Below are 19,137 nucleotides of genomic sequence, written 5' to 3'. Positions count from 1 at the left end.
TGCAGGGACACGTGTGTGCACGGGGCTGCTGCACGCCCCTGTGTGTGGGGGCACCCCTGGGTGCACACGCCTGGAGGGGCACGTACACACCTACGTGTGTGCACACAGGGACGCAGGTACAGGTCTGTGTTCACCTCCACATAGGTGTGTGCATACCCTTAAGCATAGAAATGTATGTGTATATATATATAAAAATATATATATACACATGTGCACACAGGCACGTGTTCAACGCACATGGGCTGTGCACGCTCGTATATGTGCCGCTATATATATACATAGATGTGAGCCCACACGTGCACTCGCAGAGGTGAGGGGGTGCGTCTACGCGTGCCCATACAGGGGCACGTACGGCTCCCGGACACGCATGAAGCCTGGCAGCTGCCCCTATAGACCCGGCTGTACGTATAGGTACGTGCACATGCAGGTCCCTATGCACACGTGGCCGCGGACACCGCCGGTGTGACGGGTCCCCAGGGTGCGGGGTCCCCCCCACCCCGGAGCAGGGGGTGTTATTTCTTTTTGGGGAAGAAGCTGAACCGTTTCTCCTTGTCCTTGCGTGGCAGGGGGGGCTCAGGGGGGGCCGGGGGCAGGGGCAGGCTCTGTGCCTTCTCCCGGCTGCTCCGGCACTCGGTTATTGCTGTGCTCAGCCCCTGCAGCCAGGCCTGCAGTTCATCCTGTGGGCATGGGCAGGGGCTCGGGAGGGGCTCCCCTGGCCCCCCATCACCTTCCCCGGTCACCTTCTGGCCCCCCCCAGGTGATGCCAGCTGCCCCCATCTTCCCCAGCCACCGCCAGCCCCCCACCCTGTCCTGATAGCACCCCTGGCCACCCCGTGGCCCCGCAGGCAGCGCCAGCCCCCTGTGAGCCACTGGGCACTACAGGTCACCCTGTGCATCCCCCTGGGTGCTACTGGTCGCTCCTGGGCATCTCTAGCCACCCTGTATCCCACCGGCCACCCCACGTCCCCCCGGGCACTGCTAGTTCCCCCTGGGAACCACCAGCCACCTTCTGTCCCCCCGGGTACCACGGGCCACCCCACGTCCCCCTGGGCACTGCTGACCACCGCCCATATCCCCTGGGGACCACCAGCCCCCCTGGGTCCTCCTGGGCACTACTGGTCCCCCTCTGCCCCCTGGGCATCTCCAGCCCCCACCACGGCCCCCCGGGATGCTCCTCACCTCATCCTTGCCGTGGAAGAGCCACACGCTGCCATTGCTGAGCCTGGGGACAGAGCGCAGGTGCCAGTGAGGCGTGTGTCGTCCCCCCCCCAGTGCCGTGCCATCCCATGCCGGTGCCTTACCTGAGTTTGAAGACGTGCTTCTTCTTCTTGTAGCCGGCGGCCACCTCGCAGAGGGCATCCCGCAATCCCAGGGGCTCCTCGCCGTGGCAGGGCTGCCCCAGCGCCCGGCTCTTGGCATCCTTGAAGAAGGCGAGCTGGCCGCCCCGCAGCACGCAGTACCGCGTGCTCCACGACCTGCCGTCACACCGCCCCGTCAGCCCAGTGCGCGCCCGTGCCGCCTGGCACCGCCGCCGTCCGCCGCGCCTACCGGTTGGACGCCCGTTTGGTGGCTGCCTCCAGGTCGTGCTTGCGGCCGAGGTAGCCCTCCAGCTGAATGCTGCAGGTGCGGGCCGGTAGCGTGGCCGGCTCCTCCGGCTCCTCCCGCGGTGGCCCTGGGCTCGGCAACGCCGGCTCCTCGTCGCCCGTCATCCGCGCCAGCTGCCGCAAAGCAACAGCCCGGTTACGCCGCGGTGGCACCGCTCGCCACCAAAAGCCACATCCTGAGGTCTCGTTTCCTCCCACCGTGGCACCCCACACGGGGGTTCCTATCCCCAGCGGGGGCTCACGGTCCCCAAACCGGCGATGGGTGCCAGCCAGGAGTGGGTCACCCCTCGATCTCGGTGCCAGTGACCCCACCGGCTCTGGTAAGCGGGAGCTGGTGGCTACTGGGAGGACCCCAGCAAGCGGCTGGGGGACAGTCCAGCCCTGGGACGTTCGGCACGGTGCCAGGGCCCCCCCAGATTTGGGGTGATAGGGTTGAGCCAAGCCAGGCAAGCAGCCCTAGGAGCCATCCCGGTTTTGTCCCCCACTCAGGGGGCTTGGGGACAGCAGGGGATGCCGGCAGGCAGAGGGGCTCGGGGTGGCCCCTCTGGTCGGGGGCCACGGTGCCCGGCAAAGGGGGTGCCTGTCCAGGGGCAGCAGCTGGGTGCCACAGGAGGGGCTGGGGCACGGCCATCCTGGGGTGCCCATCCCCTCTTCCTGCGCCCAGGGATGGCCCCAGCCACGTTTGCCGGCACCACCGGGAGCGTGTGGAGGTCCTGTGGCATGTCCTGCCGAGAGGGACGGGAGGAGGAACGCTGTCCCCGGCAGCCGGGGCAGGCAGAGAAGGATTGTGTCCCCGAGCAAGCAGGCAGTAGTCTTGTCCCCAGGCAGAGGGGGCTCTTGTCCCCAAGCAGGTGAAAGTGGCCGTGTCCCCGAGCAGGCAGAGGGGAACCCTGTCCCCAAAGAGCCAAAAGATGCCCATATCCTCAAGCAGGCAGAAATGATCTTGTCCCTGAGTAGGTACTCAGGGATCCTGTCCCCAGGCAGGTGAAAGCAGTCTTGTCCCCAAGGAGCCAGAAGATGCCCATGTCCCCAAGCAGGCAGAAGGGGTTCCTGTCCCCGAGCAGGCAGAACAACCAGAAAGCAATCCTGTCCCCGAGCAGGCAGAGCAGGCAGGAGAGGCAGAGAGGCTGGCAGCAAGAACAAGGTGGTTGGCACACAGAGTGATGATGCCCCGTGGGGTGATGATGCCTCCCGGGGTGACGATGCCCCAAGGGGTGACGATGCCTTGTAGGGTGACGATGCCCCACACAGTGATGATGTCTCTTAGAGTAAAGATGCCCTTTGGGGTGGCAATGCCCCACAGGGTGACACTGCCCCATACAGCGATGATGTCTCTTGGGTGACGATGCGCCTTGGGGTGGTGATGCCTCGGAGGGTGCCATCCCCATGAGGTGATGACGCCCCAAGGGCCACGTGCTGTGGGGCTGACGTGACCGTGGCCAGCCAGGTGCGCCATTGCTGTGTGTCCGTGGGCAGCTCTGCCCAATGTCCCCTCCGTGCCAGGACAGAGCCGACCCCGCTCCCAGAACTGGGTGCTTGGAAAGCCAGGTGCCACGGGGCCGGGGCCGTGCGGTGTCCCCGTGGGTTTCTCCCGGGACGCACGCTGCCTCGCCGACAGCAGAGGATGGTGGCTGGGATCTGCCCGCTCCAGGGCAGATGCTCCAGCTCTGGCTGCTGCCCCAATCCCAGACACCCCCGTGCACCCATGGGTGCCGGCCTCCACCAGCTGGCCCAAGCCTGGCCACGGGGAACAGGGGTGCTCCAAGCCACCACAAGGACCCCCTGGCCACCCCAGGAGCTGGGGCAAAGGGGAAGGTGCAGCACCCACGTGCCCGCCCGGCCTTTTTAGGGTCATTTAGCATTTATTCAACTCAAGGCAAGGAACAAGGCAAGGAACGAGGCAAGGGGTGAGGGGAGGCGTCGGCATGCCACGGCCACGGTCACGGCCACAGCCGCGTCCATGGGGTCTGCTAGGAGTCTGGGGGACATGCAGGGACACCTTTTTTGCTGCTGGGGAAAGAGAAAGCTAAACTTGAGAACTGACCAGCTCTGGTCCATCGGTGGCGGGCGGAGAGACGTCCCGCATGCTAGCACCTTCCCTCTTCTCCTCCTCTTCCTCCTCCTCGGATCTGCGGCAGGGAAGCAGCCCACTCAGCATCCCTGGCAGAGTGTGGCACCCCTAAAATCCCCGTCCCAGCCAGCTCGCTGGGGAAACGCAGCTGTGGTCCCGCAGGGACCTGAGCCTGGCTGCTGCTCTCCCGTCCCCCCTGAGGGATGAAAGCCCCAGCACGGTGGGGCTTGACCTTCATCTCTCTTCTTCACCTCCATCAATTTACTGCTCCAAAATGGTGAATTGCTAAAAAAAAAAAGCCCTGAATGCTTTGAGAAGAGGGATGCTGGAAAAAATGCCCATGTGCCAGGTGGGTGCCACAAGCTGCCCCTGCCCAAGGTGCTGCCACAGCTGCCTGGGGATGGTGCCGGCATCTCTTACCCAGCCTCCAGCTCCCCGTCCAGATCCAGGCGGTAGTCGGGAGCCTCGGCACGCGTCACCCCGTCCCGTGCCAGCCCCTCGCGCAGCGTCCGCTCGCCCAGGAGCTCCAGCTGCCGGGGAAGGGAGCGAAGATGTTAGGGGCTGGTGGGGATGTGGGGTGGGGAAATTGAGGCAGGGCAGGCAGAGGCGAGCTAGGACCAGCTGTGCCCCATCTCGAGCCTTCCTCACCGTCGTCAGCTTCCTCAGGGCAGCGATGCGCTCCTCCCAGGTGGCCGAGGACTTCTCGAAAGCCTCGTGCCGCTTGAGCAGCTTCTCCACCGCGTCCACCGTCTGCCCATAGTCGCTGCTGGCCAAGTAGGGCTCCTGTGCCATGAGCCATGACTCGGCCACCGAGGCGTCCCGGGAGAACTGGCACACCTCCAGCACTGCGGGCAGGGATGGGCAGCGCTCAGCCCCTTGCCACCACCCCCCCTCCAAGCCGAGGCACGGTCCTCCCCGGCACCGCCAGTGCACTCACACAGCCGCAGCCGGTCCCAGCGCTGCTCCCACGTTTCCATCATGGCCTTCCTCTTGTCCACCAGCTCCACCAGCTTCGCCTTGATCTGCGAGCAAGGGGACACCGTCACGGGGGGGCCCCGGTGGTACCGTCCTTGCCATGCCCCCACCCCGGCTGCCCTCACCTCGGGCGAGTCCTGGTGCTTGCGCTGCAGCAGCTTCTTGCCCAGCTCAATACAGGCGGTGAAGCTCTTACCCCGGGCATCCACCTCAGCCCTGATGCCCTGGTGGTACTTCATGAGCAGCTCCACGGAGGACACATCCCTGGAGACAGAGAGGTGCTGGTGTCGGTGGTGGCTTCAGCGCCGGGTCCCGGCAAACGGCTCCGGCTGCCCGCGGGGCGCAGCCATACCTGGGTTTCTCCTGCGTCTCGATCTGCCGGACGGTGCTCTCCATCCAGGAGAGCAGGTCCCGTGCCATGCCGAAGAAGCGATGCTTGTCGGCTGTGTCCACCAGCCTGGCCCGGCGCCCGCTGCACGCCTCCAGCAGCGCCCGCAGGGCTCGTGCCACCTCCTGCTCTTGCTCCTGGATGCTGGCCGCCTTCTCCCCGGCGTAGGCGGTCTGCAGGCGTGCCGCCGTCTCCCGAAACTGCTGCACCTGCCCGGCGGAGCCACAGAGCGCAGGGGATGCTGAGTGCCGGCGCAGTGCCGCAAGGCATCCCCACGGGTCCGGGGCGCAGCCTCACCTGCGCCTCCAGCAGCTGGAGGTCACGCTCGAAGGCGCTGTGCATGCGGTGGAAAGCCTCCACTGTGCCGACATCCTCGCCCAGGTCCTGGGGCAGCTCCTGGCGCCGGGCAGCAATGAGGGCCAGCAGCTCAGCACCATCATAGAAGTACTTGTGCAGGTCATGGGAGGCGGCGAGGAGCTGCATGCGGGTGTCAATCAGCTCCAGGAGGTCAGCCCAGCTCTCGTTCAGCCCGTCCTTCCACTCGGCCATGGTAGCCGCCTCCGCGTGCCCCGCGTCAATGAGGTCCTCGATGGCCAGGTTCACTCGGTCCACACGCTCCTGCCCCACACTGCCTGTCTCCCGTGCAAACTCCCGAAACTTCTCCCGCAGGAGCTGCGTGGAGGAGGGAAGAGTCAAGTTTATGCCCCCCAAAACCACGCGCTGGCACCGCTGTGCCTGCCCCGGCACCCTCACCGTGACGTGGTCCAGGTCCTGCCCCATCTCCTGGGAGGAGGCGACCACGTCGCGCTCGGCGATCCACTGCTCCAGGTCTTCCACCTCCCGCTTCAGCTGGAAGAGGTGGGACATGTTCTCCAGACGCCGGCGACGCTCCTCGGCCGCCTCCTTCAGCCCCGCATAGTGCTTGTCCACTTGGCCCTGCAGCCGGATGATCTGCTCCCTGCACGGCCCCGGTACACAGACACCCCAGTTCTCACCCAGGAAAGGATGTCCCCGACCCACCCGTGTTGCCAGCTGGGGGGGGGGTTTGGGAGAGGGACCCACTCCACGCTCCCCACATCCCTCTGCCACCACCTCCCTGTCGCAGCCAGGTCAATGCCACCCAGCCGGAGCGAGGCACCGGGGCAGCCAACGCCGCCGGAGCTCCAGCCAAACCACCCACCCGCCCCGGTGCTGAGGGCACAGGGCTGCCCCGAGGGACAGGGGACACACGGTGGTGGCACCTACCCCTCAGGGTGGCCAGCGGAGAGCAGCTGCTGAGCCCTCCCCGCCAGCTCCTTGATGGTTTGGCCATAGTCCTCGATGGACCGCTGCTGCCGGACGTGTCTCTTCAGCATCACCAAGCCGCTCTCCTCGTCCTGCGGCACGGCAAACACCAGCGACCGTCAGCACCTGGCACGGCCGTGGGAGAGGGACCGGGGTCCAGCCCCAGCGCCCACCCCATGGGCATGTCCTGCCTCCGCCCAATGCAGCGGGGAGCACTGCTGGTCTCAGTGGGGTATGGCATGGCGTGGTACAGATAGCGTGGCACGGGGTGGTGTGTAATGGCATGGCTTGGCACAGGATGGTATGGCATGGAATGGCCAAGCACGGAATGGCATAGGATGACCTGTTACGGCCAAGCATGGCATATAATGACAAGGTATGGCATGGGTATGACCTATAATGGCATGGCATATAACAGCACAGCATGACATAGCATGGGACGGTGTGTAACGGCACGGCATGTAAGGACACAACATGGCATGGGATGGACAGCGTGTTATAGCACAGCGTGACACGGCATGGGATGGACAGCGTGTTATAGCACAGCGTGACATGGCATGGGATGACCTATAACGGCATGGGATGAGATGGTACAGGACGGCATCGAACGGGATGGATGGCATGCCATTGGCACAGCACTGCATGGGATAGATGGCACATCATGGCACAGCACCGCATGGGATGGCATGTAACGGCATGACACTGCATGGTACCGGATGATGTTTAACGGCACAGCATGGCACGGCCTGGGCTGACATAGGCTGGCACCACATGGCACAGCACAGAGCCCCCCCCCGCCCCCCTCCAAGACACAGGGGCACCACGTGGACCCACCCCTCACCTTTGGCTTCTCCTCAGCTCCCATGAAGAGCTCCTGCTCGCTGACCCAAGCCTCGGCCTCGCCGGCGTCCAGATAGTACTGCTGGGCTTCGCCAGCCTCCTGCAGGCGCCGGTGCCGGGCGGCCGCTTCTGCCCGCAGCGTCTCCCACAGCCCCTGCAGCTCCTGCACCCGCGCCTCCAGCTCCGGGCTCGGCTCGTCACCGCTCGCCGCCACCTCGCCCCGGCTCAGCACCTCGGCCAGGCGGGGCGCGTGGCCCGCCAGCTCCTTCTGCAGCGTCTGCCAGCAGGGAGGGTGGTCACAGCAGGGCTCGGCCATGGGACGGGTGGTCCCAGCGGGCGCCGCCACTGTGTCCGGGCTCACCTCGTTCCTCTTGGCCAGGCGCTGCACGCTCGGGAGGTCGGTGCCATGCTCCGTCGACCTCGCCAGAGGCAGCCGCTCCTGCACCCACAGCTGCGAGCAAGAGCACCTGCTGAGCGCCACGCGGCACCCGCAGGTGCCCCCAGCGTGCCAGACCCCGCCACGGCGAGGATGCTCACCGTCTCATCCTCTAGATCCCGCCCGAGCTGGTAGATGGCCTTGGTGGTCTCCAGCTCCTTCCTCCTCCTCTCCAGCTGCTCCAACAGGTCAAGGAATCGCCTCCGGAGCCTCTGCTCGTGCCCATCAGCATCCGGCACATCCCCGGCAGGGGTGGGACCCTGCCACCCCAGCTCCTCCAACTCCTTCATCCACATGCCCACTTGCTCTTCCAGCCTCTGGCGGGGTAGAGCCATGTAAGCCAGGGGGCAGAACCAGGCCGGAGACCCCCAAGGCACCGGCCAGTCCCATCCGGGGCATGACCCGGCACCTTGGACCCCCTGCCACCCCGAACCGGGGAGGCGGTGCACCCCTACCCAAAGGAAAGGGCGATTTTCCAACGCCCTTCCGCCCTCCCCAGCCGCTCGGCTGGCAGTGCCACCACCCACCATCAGCTTCTTCAGCAACAGGTTGGTGGCGGTGAGGTCCTTGGCCTGCTCGGCGGCGCGCAGCTCCTCCTCCGCCTGCCCCAGCCAGCTCTCCAGCTCCCCGTAGCTCCGGGCGTACAGCGCCGAGCGGTTGGCCTCAAAGAGCCGCCGGCCCTTCTCCTCAGCGGCACCGCGCAGCCCGTCCCACCGCCCGCGCAGCTCGTCCAGTCGCTGCGCCACCACCTCGCTGTACCGCGGCTTGCGGCTCGCCAGCTCCTTCCCCTCCTGCCAGCAACACCAAAGAGGTTGGCGGCCGCCACGGCACGGCTCCACGCTGGCACGGGGACCTCCCGCCCAGCTGGGGGACAGCAAGGCTTCCAGGCACTGGTGCCAGCACCCACCGTCTCGATCTTCTCCAGCCAGCCCTGGTTAGATGCCAGCTCGGCCATGAACGCCTGGTGCTTCTGCCACTTGCCGTGGAGGCCACGAGCTTCGCCGTAGGAGGTGTCCTGTGCCGTCAGCATCTTCTCCTCCACCCAGGCGTTGAACTGCGGACAAGGGGTGTCAGGGCTCGGCTGGCCGGGACCCCCCACCCCGGTGCTGCCGGCCACGCCACATCCCTACCTCCCGGCAGCTCTGCAGAAAGGTCTGCAGCTCGTGGTTGTCCTGCAGCAAACCTGCCGCCTCCTCCGCCTTGACCATGACCGCTCCGTGCCTGGCAGTGTGACCAGAAACGGGCAGCATCAGCCCTGCTGCCCGCACGCTGCCCGCCCACCAGCCCCCTCGCCGGACTCACCGCTCCTGGAGGGACTGGCACTTCTCGGCAATCTTCTCGGCAAAGATGTTTCCCTCGGCCACCAGCTTGGTACCGCCGGCCACCACCTCGGGGACCTTCTCGGCACTGCTCTCCATGCCGGCGCGGAAGTCCTGGAAGCGGCGCAGGGCAGCAGCCGAGCCCTCCAGTGTGGCGGGCAGCTCCAAGTGGGCCAGCGTGTACTCCTGGAGGGGGAACATGGGGAGGGGGGGGCTCAGCACCTTTTCAGGACACCCATGAGTTGGGGACCCCCTCCAAGGACCCTCCTCGGGCACCCACCTGGTTAGCGAGGAGGATCTCCGCCTGCTTGGCGTCGCGGAGGAACTCCTGGAAGCTGCGGCACTGGGCGAGGAAGCGGTGCCGGGTCTCCGCCATCCTGCCCAGGGCAGCCCAGCCGGCCTCCACGCCGCGCAGGCGCTGCCGCAGCCCCTCATACTGGGGGTCCTCCTGCTCGCCCACCACCCGCTCCCCCGACTCCATCAAGGCGGCAAATGCGGCCGCGTGCTCTTCCGCGTCCCGCTGGGCGGCCTCGTGCCGCCGCAGCAGCTCCTCCGCCTCGGCCAAAGAGGCCGGCACCTCGTCGGCAGCCGCCACGGCTTTCTGAGCTCCGAAGAGCCAAGCCTGGAAGTCATCCAGGTCCTGCAAGAAGCGCCGGAGCTGCCCGGCTTCCCCCAGAGAGGCCGCCCGTTCCCCCAGGGCCTCCTGCAGTTCCCCCCAGGCGGCCACCGCCGCCAACAGCCGCTCGGCCGTCTCTCCGGCCACGTCAGGTCGTTCCTCGGCCAGGCGGTCAGCCTGGGAGCGCAGGGCCACCAGACGGTCCTCGGCGACTGCCAGTTCCCGCTCGATGCCGTAGAGCTTGCGTTGGGTGGCCAGGACGCCGGCCAGGTCCCGGCCCAGCTCGGCGGTGGCCTCGACCGCCCGGGCTTTGCTCTGCAGCCATTGCCGGGTCTCCTCGCTCTCCAGACGGTAGTTGAGGAGGCGCAGCGCCGAGCCCACCGCCCGGCGACGCTCGGACACCAGCTCCCTGAACCGGTCCCACCTGCGAGCCGGAGGCGGGTGACGGCAGGGGATGCAGCCGGCCGGCACCGGCCCGACCGCCCCAGCGTCACCCGCTCGCCCCGGCGTCGCCCGCCCGCCATACCTCTCGTTGAGTTGCTCCCGGCACTGCCGGACCTGGGGGCTGCGGGGGTGCCCGCTCGCCAGCAGCCCGTCGGCTGCCTGGTTGACGGCAGCGATCTGGGAAGCCACGGTGGCCATCTCCTGCTCCAGCCCGTCCAGCCTGCGGGGAACGGCCGGGCTGAGAACGGGCCACACCTCGGGACGCGGCACAGCAGCGCTGCCGCCGCGAGAGCCCCTACCTGTGCTGCGCCACGTCCAGGTCCTCCAGCGCCTGGGGGACCTCCAGCTGCCCCAGCCAGGTCTCCTTGGACCCCATCCAGAGGTGGCAGGCATCGCTCTCCCCGAAAACAGTGTAGAGGTTGAGGGCGTCCTGCAGCTGGCGGCCTCGCCGCTCGGCCAGGGCGGCCGCCTCGGCGTGCAGCTCCCGCAGGGCCGCCAGCCGGCTCTGCGCCTCGGGGCCGGCCCGCAGCTCCGGGGGGAAGCCCTCGGCTCGCTGGGCTAGCCCGTCCAGCTGTTCCCGGGCGGCCGCCATCTCCTCCAGCAGCTCGCAGTGCTGCCGCAGCAGGGCGCGGGTGTGGGATTCGTCCTGGCCCAGCTCTTCGGCGGCCGCCCGCCGGCGGGCGTCCTGCAGTCCCTCCGCCAGCTCCTCCGCTTCCACCTGGAACTGGAAGAAGCCCTCGGCCTCCCGCAAGCCGCGCCGGCGGAAAGCCGCCAGCTCTTCCAGCTGCGCCCACAGCGCCCGCACCGCAGCCCCCCGCTCCCGCAGCCGGCCGGCCGCCTGGCCCGCCGCCGCCAGACCCTCGCCCGCCGCCAGCGCCCGCTCCAGCCGGTCGCCCCGGCTCCGCAGCTCGGCCTCGAATGCAGCGTGCCGGCGCTGGAGCAGCAGCACACCCGCCAGGTCCTTCCCAAAGTCCAGGGAGGAGTAGAGCTGCTCCTGCTCCTTGATCCAGCCCTCCGCCTCATCCAGCTCCCACAGGCAGGTCCAGAGGGATCGGGACTGCTCCAGCAAGGCTCTCCTTCGGGCCGCCAGCACCTGCAGCTCCCGCCGGCACAGCTCCAGGTGGCTCACGCGGTCCCGGATGACTTTGGGGTCGCAGGGACGGTAGCCTGGCCAGGGAGTGGGGCAGGCGCCCATCAGCAGGGCGTCCCGGCTTCGCCCGGTCGTGCTGCGGTCCCGGGGCATCCCGGCACACTTACCCTCAGCGTCGGCAAAGCGGAGGGCAGCGGCGCTGATGGCCCGTGTCTTCTCCGCCTGCAGGGCCATGTCACCCTCCAGCAGCCGGTGGGTCTGCAGTAGCTCCTCTGCCTCCAGAAGGTGCTTCCCGGATTCGGGCGATGCCAGCTGCACCTGCAGGAGAGCCCCAGCCGTTACCAACTACCAGCTCCAGCGGACGGCACCCACTGCTACCGAAAAGCCGCTGCCAGCACCCCAGCACCTCATCTGCCTCTGCCTGGTGGGATGAAGGCATCCCACCCATGGTGGCACCAAACACCCGTGACTCACCTTGACCTCATCCATCCAGTCGATGCTATGGAGCATCTCCTGGAAGAGGTGCTGCAGGGCGAGGTTCATCTCCAGGCGCTGGCGCCGGGCGGCCAGCAGCTCCAGGAGCTGCTCCCAGAGCCGCAGGATGTTGTCCTTGCGCCTGTTGATGCGCTGGATGTCGTGGTAGCCCTCCACCTCCAGCTCTTTCGCCACCGCCTCGATGGCCTGCACCCGCTCCCTGTAGGCGGCCGTGTCCGTCTCGATGGCTTCATGCTTCTTCTTAGCCGCCTCCACCGCCGGCAGGTCCTGGCCGAAGTTGTCCTGCCCCGGCACAAAGCCTGCGGTGAGGCTCCGGCGGGGCACCCCGGGGTCCCGGGGGTGGGTGTCCCCGGCCTCACCTGTGCCACCAAGCGCTGGTTCTCGCTCAGCCAGGCCTCCCGCATGGCCGCTTTGCGGTCAAAGCGCCGCGCCAGCTGCTCCAGTTTCTCCTGCCGGATGAGCTCGGTGCGCAACGCCAGCTCCCGCTCATGCTCTGCTTTCTCCAGCTGTTCCCAGGCCTGGGGGAAGGCAGCACCGGACGGGCATGGCACCCACATCCCATGTCCCCGCACCCACCTGCGTCCTGTGCTGCTGGTAACCCTAACGTGACCCACAGATGGGGAATCACAGCTGGAGGAACCCAACCTGCCCTGGGATGGACCTGACCTGCCCCAGGATGGACTCAACGTGTCCTGGGATGAACTGGAACTGCCCTGGGAGATGCACCCAATCTCCCCTAGGACCCAAACTGCCCTAGGACCCATCTCAGGCTGGACCCAACCTGCCCCAGGAGATGGACCCAACCTGCCCCTGGGACATGGACCTGACTTGCTCTCGAGCAGACCCAACCTGCCCCAGGATAGACCTGAACTACCCTAGGAACTGAACTGCCCTGGGATGGGCCCAAATTGCCCTGGGAGATGGACCTGACTCGCCCCAAGATGGAGCTGAGCTCCCTCGGTACATCCCTGACCTGCCCCGGGACAGCCTGGGGAGCAAAGCTCCCGGGGATATCAGAGGAAGAGCTGTCCCCAAGGTTGCAGGGTGCCGCGGGAGCAGCCGCGTGTCCCCGCGGCACGGCACAGGACACGGCCAGGCTGCCGGGATGGGCCCCGTACCCGGTTGATGTCGGAGACTAGGCGCCCCTCGTGCGGGGTGTAGACGCGCTGGTTGTTGGCTCGCATCCGCGACTGGATGGTGAAGAGCAGCACCTCCAGGTTGCCTTTCTCCTGAAACCTGCCCCAGAGAGAGCTCAGCCTTCGGGCACCCGTGGATGCTCAACACCACTGCGTGGGCACGGGGGGTCTCGGGGGCGCTTACCTGGGGGGCTTCTCCACGGTGCGGTAGGTGCTGAAGGCTTGCAGCTGGTGCTGCACCCCGGCCAGCGAGTTGGCGAAGCTGCGGCTGTTGAGGGAGACGATGGTCTGCTCGATCCAGGTGAGCAAGTTGGAAGCCAGTCCCCCATAGCCCTCGATCATTCGCTCCGTCTCCTTGGCGTGCTCAATGACCTGCGGCGGGGCCGGTGGTGAGCGCGGGGTGCTGGCAACCTGGCAGAACACCCCCCACCTCAACGCCATCCCCTACCTTGCCCAGACGTCTGCCCTCCACCTCCAGCACCTTCATCTTGGAGAAGTAGTGGTAGAAGGCCACCACGTAGGTGATGATGGACTTCTCGTCGGGGTTCTCCGTGAACACATCTGCCCAGCGCAAGTGAGAGGCATCAGTCCTGACCCAGCGTCTGCATTGCCCCGGCATCACCCCAATGGCAACGGGCCACCACAGTCTCATGAGGTCCCCCCTTGCTCCCACCCAGACCCCACTTCCACGGGGTGGAAACGTCTCTGTCCCTCCATGGGGCCTGGGAACTTTTCAGGGTGTAATGGGGAAACTGAGGCAGGAGGGTTGGCAGCGGCAGCCTCACCTTCGGGGTCAAGGAGGGGGGTGATGCCCAGATGCCGCTCCGCCACGCTGAACGCGTGCTCCAGGTTGTGCCGGGCATTGGATTTGGTCAGATTTTGGAAGTCAAACAGCTCGGGCCTGGGGACAGAGGGTGCCGGACAGCGGTGACGCACCCGTGGGACATCCCCCGCTGCCCCCACCGCCCCAGCATGTCCCAGTGGCCGCCGCCGTGTCGCCTACCTGTGCCGGTGGATGAGGGCGTTGAAGGCCAGCCCATCCTTCCAGCTCGAGGTGAAGTTGGTGACGTTCACATGGGAGTACCTGCGATGGGGACAGAGTGTCACTGCCACCCTCCGGGCATCCCCGGTCCCCAGTGCAGTGGGGTGTGGGTCCCACCACCTACCCTGCCGTCTTCATCTGGCACCAGAGTAGCAGCGCGTCCCTGGCCGAGCGTGTCTCCCGGCCCTCCTGTGTCTGCATGATGATATCCTGGATCTGGGGGCAGAAGGACATCCCCGGGTTGGAAGAGGATGTCCATGGAGAAGGGCTCCCACTCAGGAACAAGCCATGGGGTGCTGAGCTGAGGGATGCCCCCCACCCCACCCAGCCCTACCTGGAAGCGGAGGATGATGGTCCAGATGAGGCCGAGGACGAGACGGTGGTTGCCATCCACGATATCGTGGGAGCCCATGTTCTCCAGGTGCACCCGCTGCTCCTTCAGGAACTGCAGAGCCTTGTCCACATTCTCCAAGCAGTGGATCCGCATCCGGCCCTTGGTGGGCTTGGGCTGGGGCATGACAGTACTCAGCACCCACCCCTCCCCAATGCGCACCCCCACCCCTGCCCGGGGACACCCTCTGCACCCCTGCTGCCACCCAACGCTGATGGAGCCTTGGTCAACGCCAAGGTCAACAGCCTTAGTGGAGCACCCGGAGCTGGTGGGGCATGGCATGGCATGGCATGGCATGGGTCCCAGGGTCTCCAGCTGGATGGGAGCCCTACCAGAAGCTCTCCTGACAACACCTCCAGCAGCTTGATGAGCACCCGCCCATCCCGGAGGTCCATGTAGAGGTCTGAGATGCGGCAAGTGACGCGAGCCAAGTGCGAGTTCACCCACTTGGTGAAGGTTTTCTTCTGCACGGCCTCCCGCTCGTCTGCAATGAGAGCGGGCATGGTGGCACCAGAGGCAGGGACAACCCGGGAGGACCGAGGGGACCCGAGACCCATCCCCGACCTGCCAGGGCTTTGATGCGGGAGCGCTCGAAGAGGCGCGCCGAGCTGTTGTCGTTGTCCAGCTCATCGTCGGAGGCTTCCCAGGGGATGTTGAAACGGGTGTACTGCTGCTGCAGCTCCAGCTGCTCGTAGTCATTCGCCGAGGTCATGGTCCCGGCGTCCCCCAGCCGGGCGGCCGTTGGCTACCGGCGAGAGGCCCCTGGGGGAGAGCGAAGGCCATGGGCACGGGCATCGCTGCGGCAGCTCGCCGTCCCTGCCGCGCGTGGGGATTTGCGGCTCAGAGCTGCCGGTTAAGCTGCTCAGAAGGATTTAGCCTCACCCCCACCGAGGTGTTGGGGGCACCTGGGTGCCGCACGCTCGGGGACTCGCCCTGCCTGCACAGATCCCTGTGCCGAGCTGTGCCGAGGGTTCCTTACGGCTGTGCTTCCCTACCCGGGTCCTGCCTGCCCACCCGGCATCCTGGGCCAGGTCCCCAGGGACATCGTCCCAACTGTTGGGTGCCCTTGGAGAAAGTGGGTGCTGCTCGCACCCACACCGACGCCTGCGCCGTGGAGGGGATTCGCCGGCACCCGTGGCAGAAAGCGGGCAACAGCTGCCGGCGGGGGGGACCGCTCACCCCCAGGGACATTTGAGACGCAGATAGGACACGGCCGGTATCTAAAAATGCCTGCGAGCAGCTGTCGGTGGCTGGGCTGGGCGGGAGGAGGCTGCTGGGGCCCCCGCAGGGTGTGGGGTGCCGGGCTGGTGGTGGGGGGGTCCCCATGGCCAGGCCCCCAGCCGGGACCTCCCCAGCACCCCGGAGCCGCCAGGAACCCTAGGCCATGGGTGCATGGTGCAGCAGGGGGAAACCCTGGGTGCCCCCAAACCCTTCGTGTCCCCGTGAGCCACGACAGCCCCCAGCCCCCCAGCCCCCAGGGGACCTCCTGGGCAGCCAGCGGGTACGAAAGCTTTATCAGGGCTGGGGCCCATCTCCGCACCCTAATCGCAGCCACGCAGGCATGGCCTTGGCTCGGGAGCTGGCTTCCACGCAAGAGCGTGCCAGAGCGTGCAAGGACATGAGGGAGCATGCAAAAGCATGCACATGTGAGCAAGGACCTGCAGGAGTGTGCCAGAGCATGCATGCGTGAGCAAGGACACGCAGGATTATGATGGAGCATGCAAGAACTTACATGCATGAGCAAGGACATGCAGGAGTGTGTCGGAGCGTGCAAGAGCACGCACGTGTGAGCAAGGACATGTGGGAGCATGCCAGAGCGTGCAAAAGCACACATATGCAAGAAAGGACATGCAGGAGCGTGCACATGCAAGAAAGGACATGCAAGCGCATGCGAGGCGGTACAGGAGAGCACGCAAGGCCATGCAAGCGCAGGCAGGAGCACGTGGGAGCGTGCAAGAGCGGGGCCCACAGCCCTCCATGCCGCGGCTCTGTGCCGCTGCCAGCGAGCGCAGCTGGCACAGGGCTTGCTCTCCTGTCCTGCAGCAGAAAACCCCTGGGGAAGCCCAGATCTGGGGACCTCCACCCCAACACCGCAGGACCTCCAGCCGGTCTGCCTGGGCGCTGCGAACAGGCTGGGTGTGCCGAGTTGCGTCGGGTCTCTGTGGCACACCGCAGCCCAGCGCTGCCATCCCGGGGGGAGACCTCGGTCCCGGCAGGGCCTCCCCCATGCCACCACCACAACAGCAGGACTACGGCCGCGAGCATCCGAGGAGGAGATCGCGCCGAAGGAAGCCACAGCGGGGCCCAAGGGAGCCGCCGGCACGTATTTCGAGCGCGGGCGCTCGCCGACCCTTTAAATCTCCCTCTGCCGCACCAGCGCCTTCCAAACAGCCCTGTCTGGCAGAACCACGCCACTGCCGGCACCCGCTGCCCGGGGATTATCATTCCGCCCGCTCGGCGGGAGGAACGCCGGGAGTGCCGGGGTGTCGGGCCCGCCGTGAGCATCCTGCAGCCAGGGCCAGGGCAGCGTCGTCTTCCCCGGCCGGCGGCTCAGCGCCGTGAATCAGCACTTCCCGGCAAGGGGCTGGCACCGTGCCGCCGCCGAGGTCCCCCCGCCGAGTCCAGGTGACACCCCCCCTGCACCCCGAGGACGGCTGGGGAAGCGGTTTGACTCCTGCCACCCATGAACCCCTTCCCTGGCTCAGCTCTCGCCACCGCAGCCTGGTGCCGAAACACCGGCTGCCAGTGCGCGGGAGCTCGTCAGCGTCCCCCAAAACACCCCAAAGTAGCTGCCCATCACCTCCGCCCACAGCCTGGCGGGTCCCTGGCCCACCCGCTGCCTGGCATTGCCCGGCTGCTTCGCTTCACCCATTAATGTTTTTATTTTGCATCTCCACCAAGCCAGCGGTCAGCCACGCTCCTGGTGCAACCGGCCCCGTTGGGAAGGGGCAGGAACTGGGGGGCAAGCCCACAGCCCCCCGAGAGCTGCCTGCCTCCCACGCGCACGGCCAGGGCCGGGAGCAGATGGTCCCGCTCGGCACGGCCGCTCGGCACAGCACGGGGTCCTTGGGCACGGCATGGCACAGCTCCTCCGGCCGGCGATGCCCCGCTCCGGCTGCGGCTCCCTGGCCACACTCTCACCCGGCGGGCGAAGGTTTGGGTTTCCCTGGGGCTGGAGTCGTTGCAGATGCCGGCTGTGCCAGGACTGTCCCATGTCACCCAACCCGCCAGCACACCGCGTGGCGACACGCACACGTGCTGACACTCCACAGATATTTTTGGCTATAAATAGGCCTCCCCTGCGCACAGCGCGGGCCGAGCCCCACTCCCTTCTTAGGAGCTGCCCCCCTGCACGTCCTTGCCTAGCCCAAAATCACCAAGTGGAGCCCTAAAAACACCCGATAGCTGCAAAATACCCCTCGGTGGGCCGTGCCGGCACCCACCAGGGTTGCAGGGGTCTCCTTCGCTTGCCACCCCCTCCAACGCTCCTCGTTGGCTTTATCCAGTGGAGCGAAGGGCGCCGCAATCCCCTGACTCCGGGAGCTGGAGATTTGCAAAAGCCGCCCTGAGAAGGGAGCCGGGAAATCAGTCCTGGGTGGTCGCCGGCTTATTGGGGTGCGGGCAGGAGTTCCCCCAGCCCAACGGCCGCCTGCGAGCATCCTCCCGCCGCTGCGCTTGGACGAGGAGGGCCAAGGGCACGGAAGCCAGAAAACTCTTCCCAGTAACTCCAGTTTCCCCAGTTACTGGAAATCGGTGGTGGAAGCGGCCGGGTGACGTGCCCCACGTCACCTCCGGAGTCGGTTTGCTTCACCGCGTCCCACCGGCACACGTTCGACGGTGCCGGGAGCACCCGGGACGGGTGCGGGGACCCCGCTGGGGGTTGTCACCCCAGAGAAGGTGTCCCCAGAAAGTCACCGCCGCTCCCCCGCTCCCGTCCTTCCCGGCCCCCGCCGGGGAGAGCAGGACACGGGGTGCCATCGAACCACCCCCACACACACCGCAGGGGGAAAAAGGGGGTGCCGAGCCCCCCGCCCCGCCAAACTTTGCTCCGTGCCCGCAGCCCCCCCCCCCCCCCCCCCCCGCTGCTGCAGCCGGTATCCCCGGGGCGGGCAGCGCGTCCCGGTGCCCCCCGCTTCTCCCCGGGGAGCGGAGCCTCCCGGTGCCCTCCCGCTTTCCTTAAATCCCCCCCCGCCCCCCTTCCCGGAGGCGGCGCATCCCGGTGCCCGGGGGCGGCCGCGGCTCTCACCTGCACGGAGCGGCGGGCGGAGGAACGGCGGCGGCGGCGGCGGGCCCGGGACCGGCGCGGGACGCGGGGAGCGAAACCGCCCTACACGGCGATATAAATAACATTATCTGAAGGCGCAGGGGCATTCCTGTCCGGGGCCGGTGGAGCTGCCCGGCCCAGATAGCCCCGCTCCCCCCCGGGAGGGCCGGGCGGAGGCGGGCGGGGACGGGCCGCCCGCCCCGCAATGCAGCACAGCGGCCCCCCCCGGCCGCCGCCGCCACCGGCACCGGCACCTGCCGGGCACCGAACGGCGCCAGCGGCCCGCTGCCACGGGTGGGGCGAGCCCTGCCGCCTCCTCCTCCTCCTCCTCCTCCGGCGAGACCCCGGGAACTCGGGCTGGGTGTCCCGTCCCCCCCCCCCCCGCCCCGGTGTCCCCCGGCCAGCCCGGGGCACCCTCCGGCTAGCCCACGGTGCACCTCAGCCGGCCCTGGGGGTCTCCCAGCCAGGTTTGGGGGTCCCCCAACTAGCCCTGCCTGTCCCCCCACCAGCTCAAGCATCCCCCAGCTCTCCTCGAGTCCCCTTGGCTAGTCCCAGGCGCTCCTGGCTAGCCCTGGGGGTCCATCTGCTAGTTCCCAGGCACCCGCCAGCCAGCCCTGGGGGTCCCCAGTAGCCCTGGGGGTCCACCTGCTAGTTCCCAGGCACCCGCCAGCCAGACCTGGGGGTCCCCAGTAGCCCTGGGGGTCCCCCCACTAGTCCCAGGCACCCGCCAGCCAGCCCTGGG

At 67.4% G+C, this 19,137-nt stretch overlaps 1 protein-coding gene across 2 annotated transcripts; it reads right to left on the bottom strand.

Annotated features, from left to right (window-relative positions):
* Window positions 1-400: 400 nt before the first annotated feature.
* On the bottom strand, window positions 401-18,487 carry SPTB (spectrin beta, erythrocytic). 2 transcript variants are annotated; one of them, XM_049820301.1, is made up of 36 exons: window positions 18,378-18,487; window positions 14,696-14,893; window positions 14,464-14,615; window positions 14,075-14,248; window positions 13,865-13,956; window positions 13,702-13,782; window positions 13,484-13,599; window positions 13,147-13,259; window positions 12,883-13,070; window positions 12,681-12,798; window positions 11,922-12,080; window positions 11,542-11,844; window positions 11,235-11,385; window positions 10,277-11,144; window positions 10,060-10,197; window positions 9,198-9,957; window positions 8,901-9,103; window positions 8,729-8,819; window positions 8,506-8,652; window positions 8,126-8,389; window positions 7,700-7,915; window positions 7,524-7,613; window positions 7,164-7,439; window positions 6,284-6,414; window positions 5,792-5,996; window positions 5,336-5,710; window positions 5,003-5,247; window positions 4,776-4,914; window positions 4,613-4,697; window positions 4,324-4,520; window positions 4,096-4,205; window positions 3,649-3,733; window positions 1,549-1,718; window positions 1,302-1,475; window positions 1,180-1,222; window positions 401-677 (listed from the first exon to the last, which is right to left on the bottom strand). In XM_049820301.1, exons 2-36 carry the CDS (start codon window positions 14,841-14,843, stop codon window positions 513-515), a joined length of 6,972 nt encoding a protein of 2,323 aa, XP_049676258.1. In that variant the 5' UTR covers window positions 14,844-14,893; window positions 18,378-18,487; the 3' UTR covers window positions 401-512. The 2 variants fall into 2 exon arrangements, with proteins under 2 accessions (XP_049676258.1, XP_049676257.1); XM_049820300.1 differs by having other exon boundaries at window positions 566-1,222.
* Between the last annotated feature and the right edge of the window lie 650 nt (window positions 18,488-19,137).

The sequence above is a fragment of the Accipiter gentilis genome, chromosome 17 (assembly GCF_929443795.1).
Source record: "Accipiter gentilis chromosome 17, bAccGen1.1, whole genome shotgun sequence".
Classification (NCBI taxonomy): Eukaryota; Metazoa; Chordata; class Aves; order Accipitriformes; family Accipitridae; genus Astur; species Astur gentilis.
The sequence above is the reverse complement of the archived record's forward strand: the minus strand, read 5'-3'. Positions and strand labels throughout refer to the sequence as shown.

Excerpts from the sequence above, each read along its gene's own strand:
- SPTB (XM_049820300.1), bottom strand. The coding sequence starts at position 14,843 with ATGACCTCGGCGAATGACTACGAGCAGCTGGAGCTGCAGCAGCAGTAC. Across the intron at positions 11,845-11,921 it reads ACCAGCGCTTGGTGGCACAG|GACAACTTCGGCCAGGACCT; the intron begins GTGAGGCCGGGG and ends GTGCCGGGGCAG. Across the intron at positions 3,734-4,095 it reads GACGGGGAGCTGGAGGCTGG|ATCCGAGGAGGAGGAAGAGG; the intron begins GTAAGAGATGCC and ends TCCCTGCCGCAG.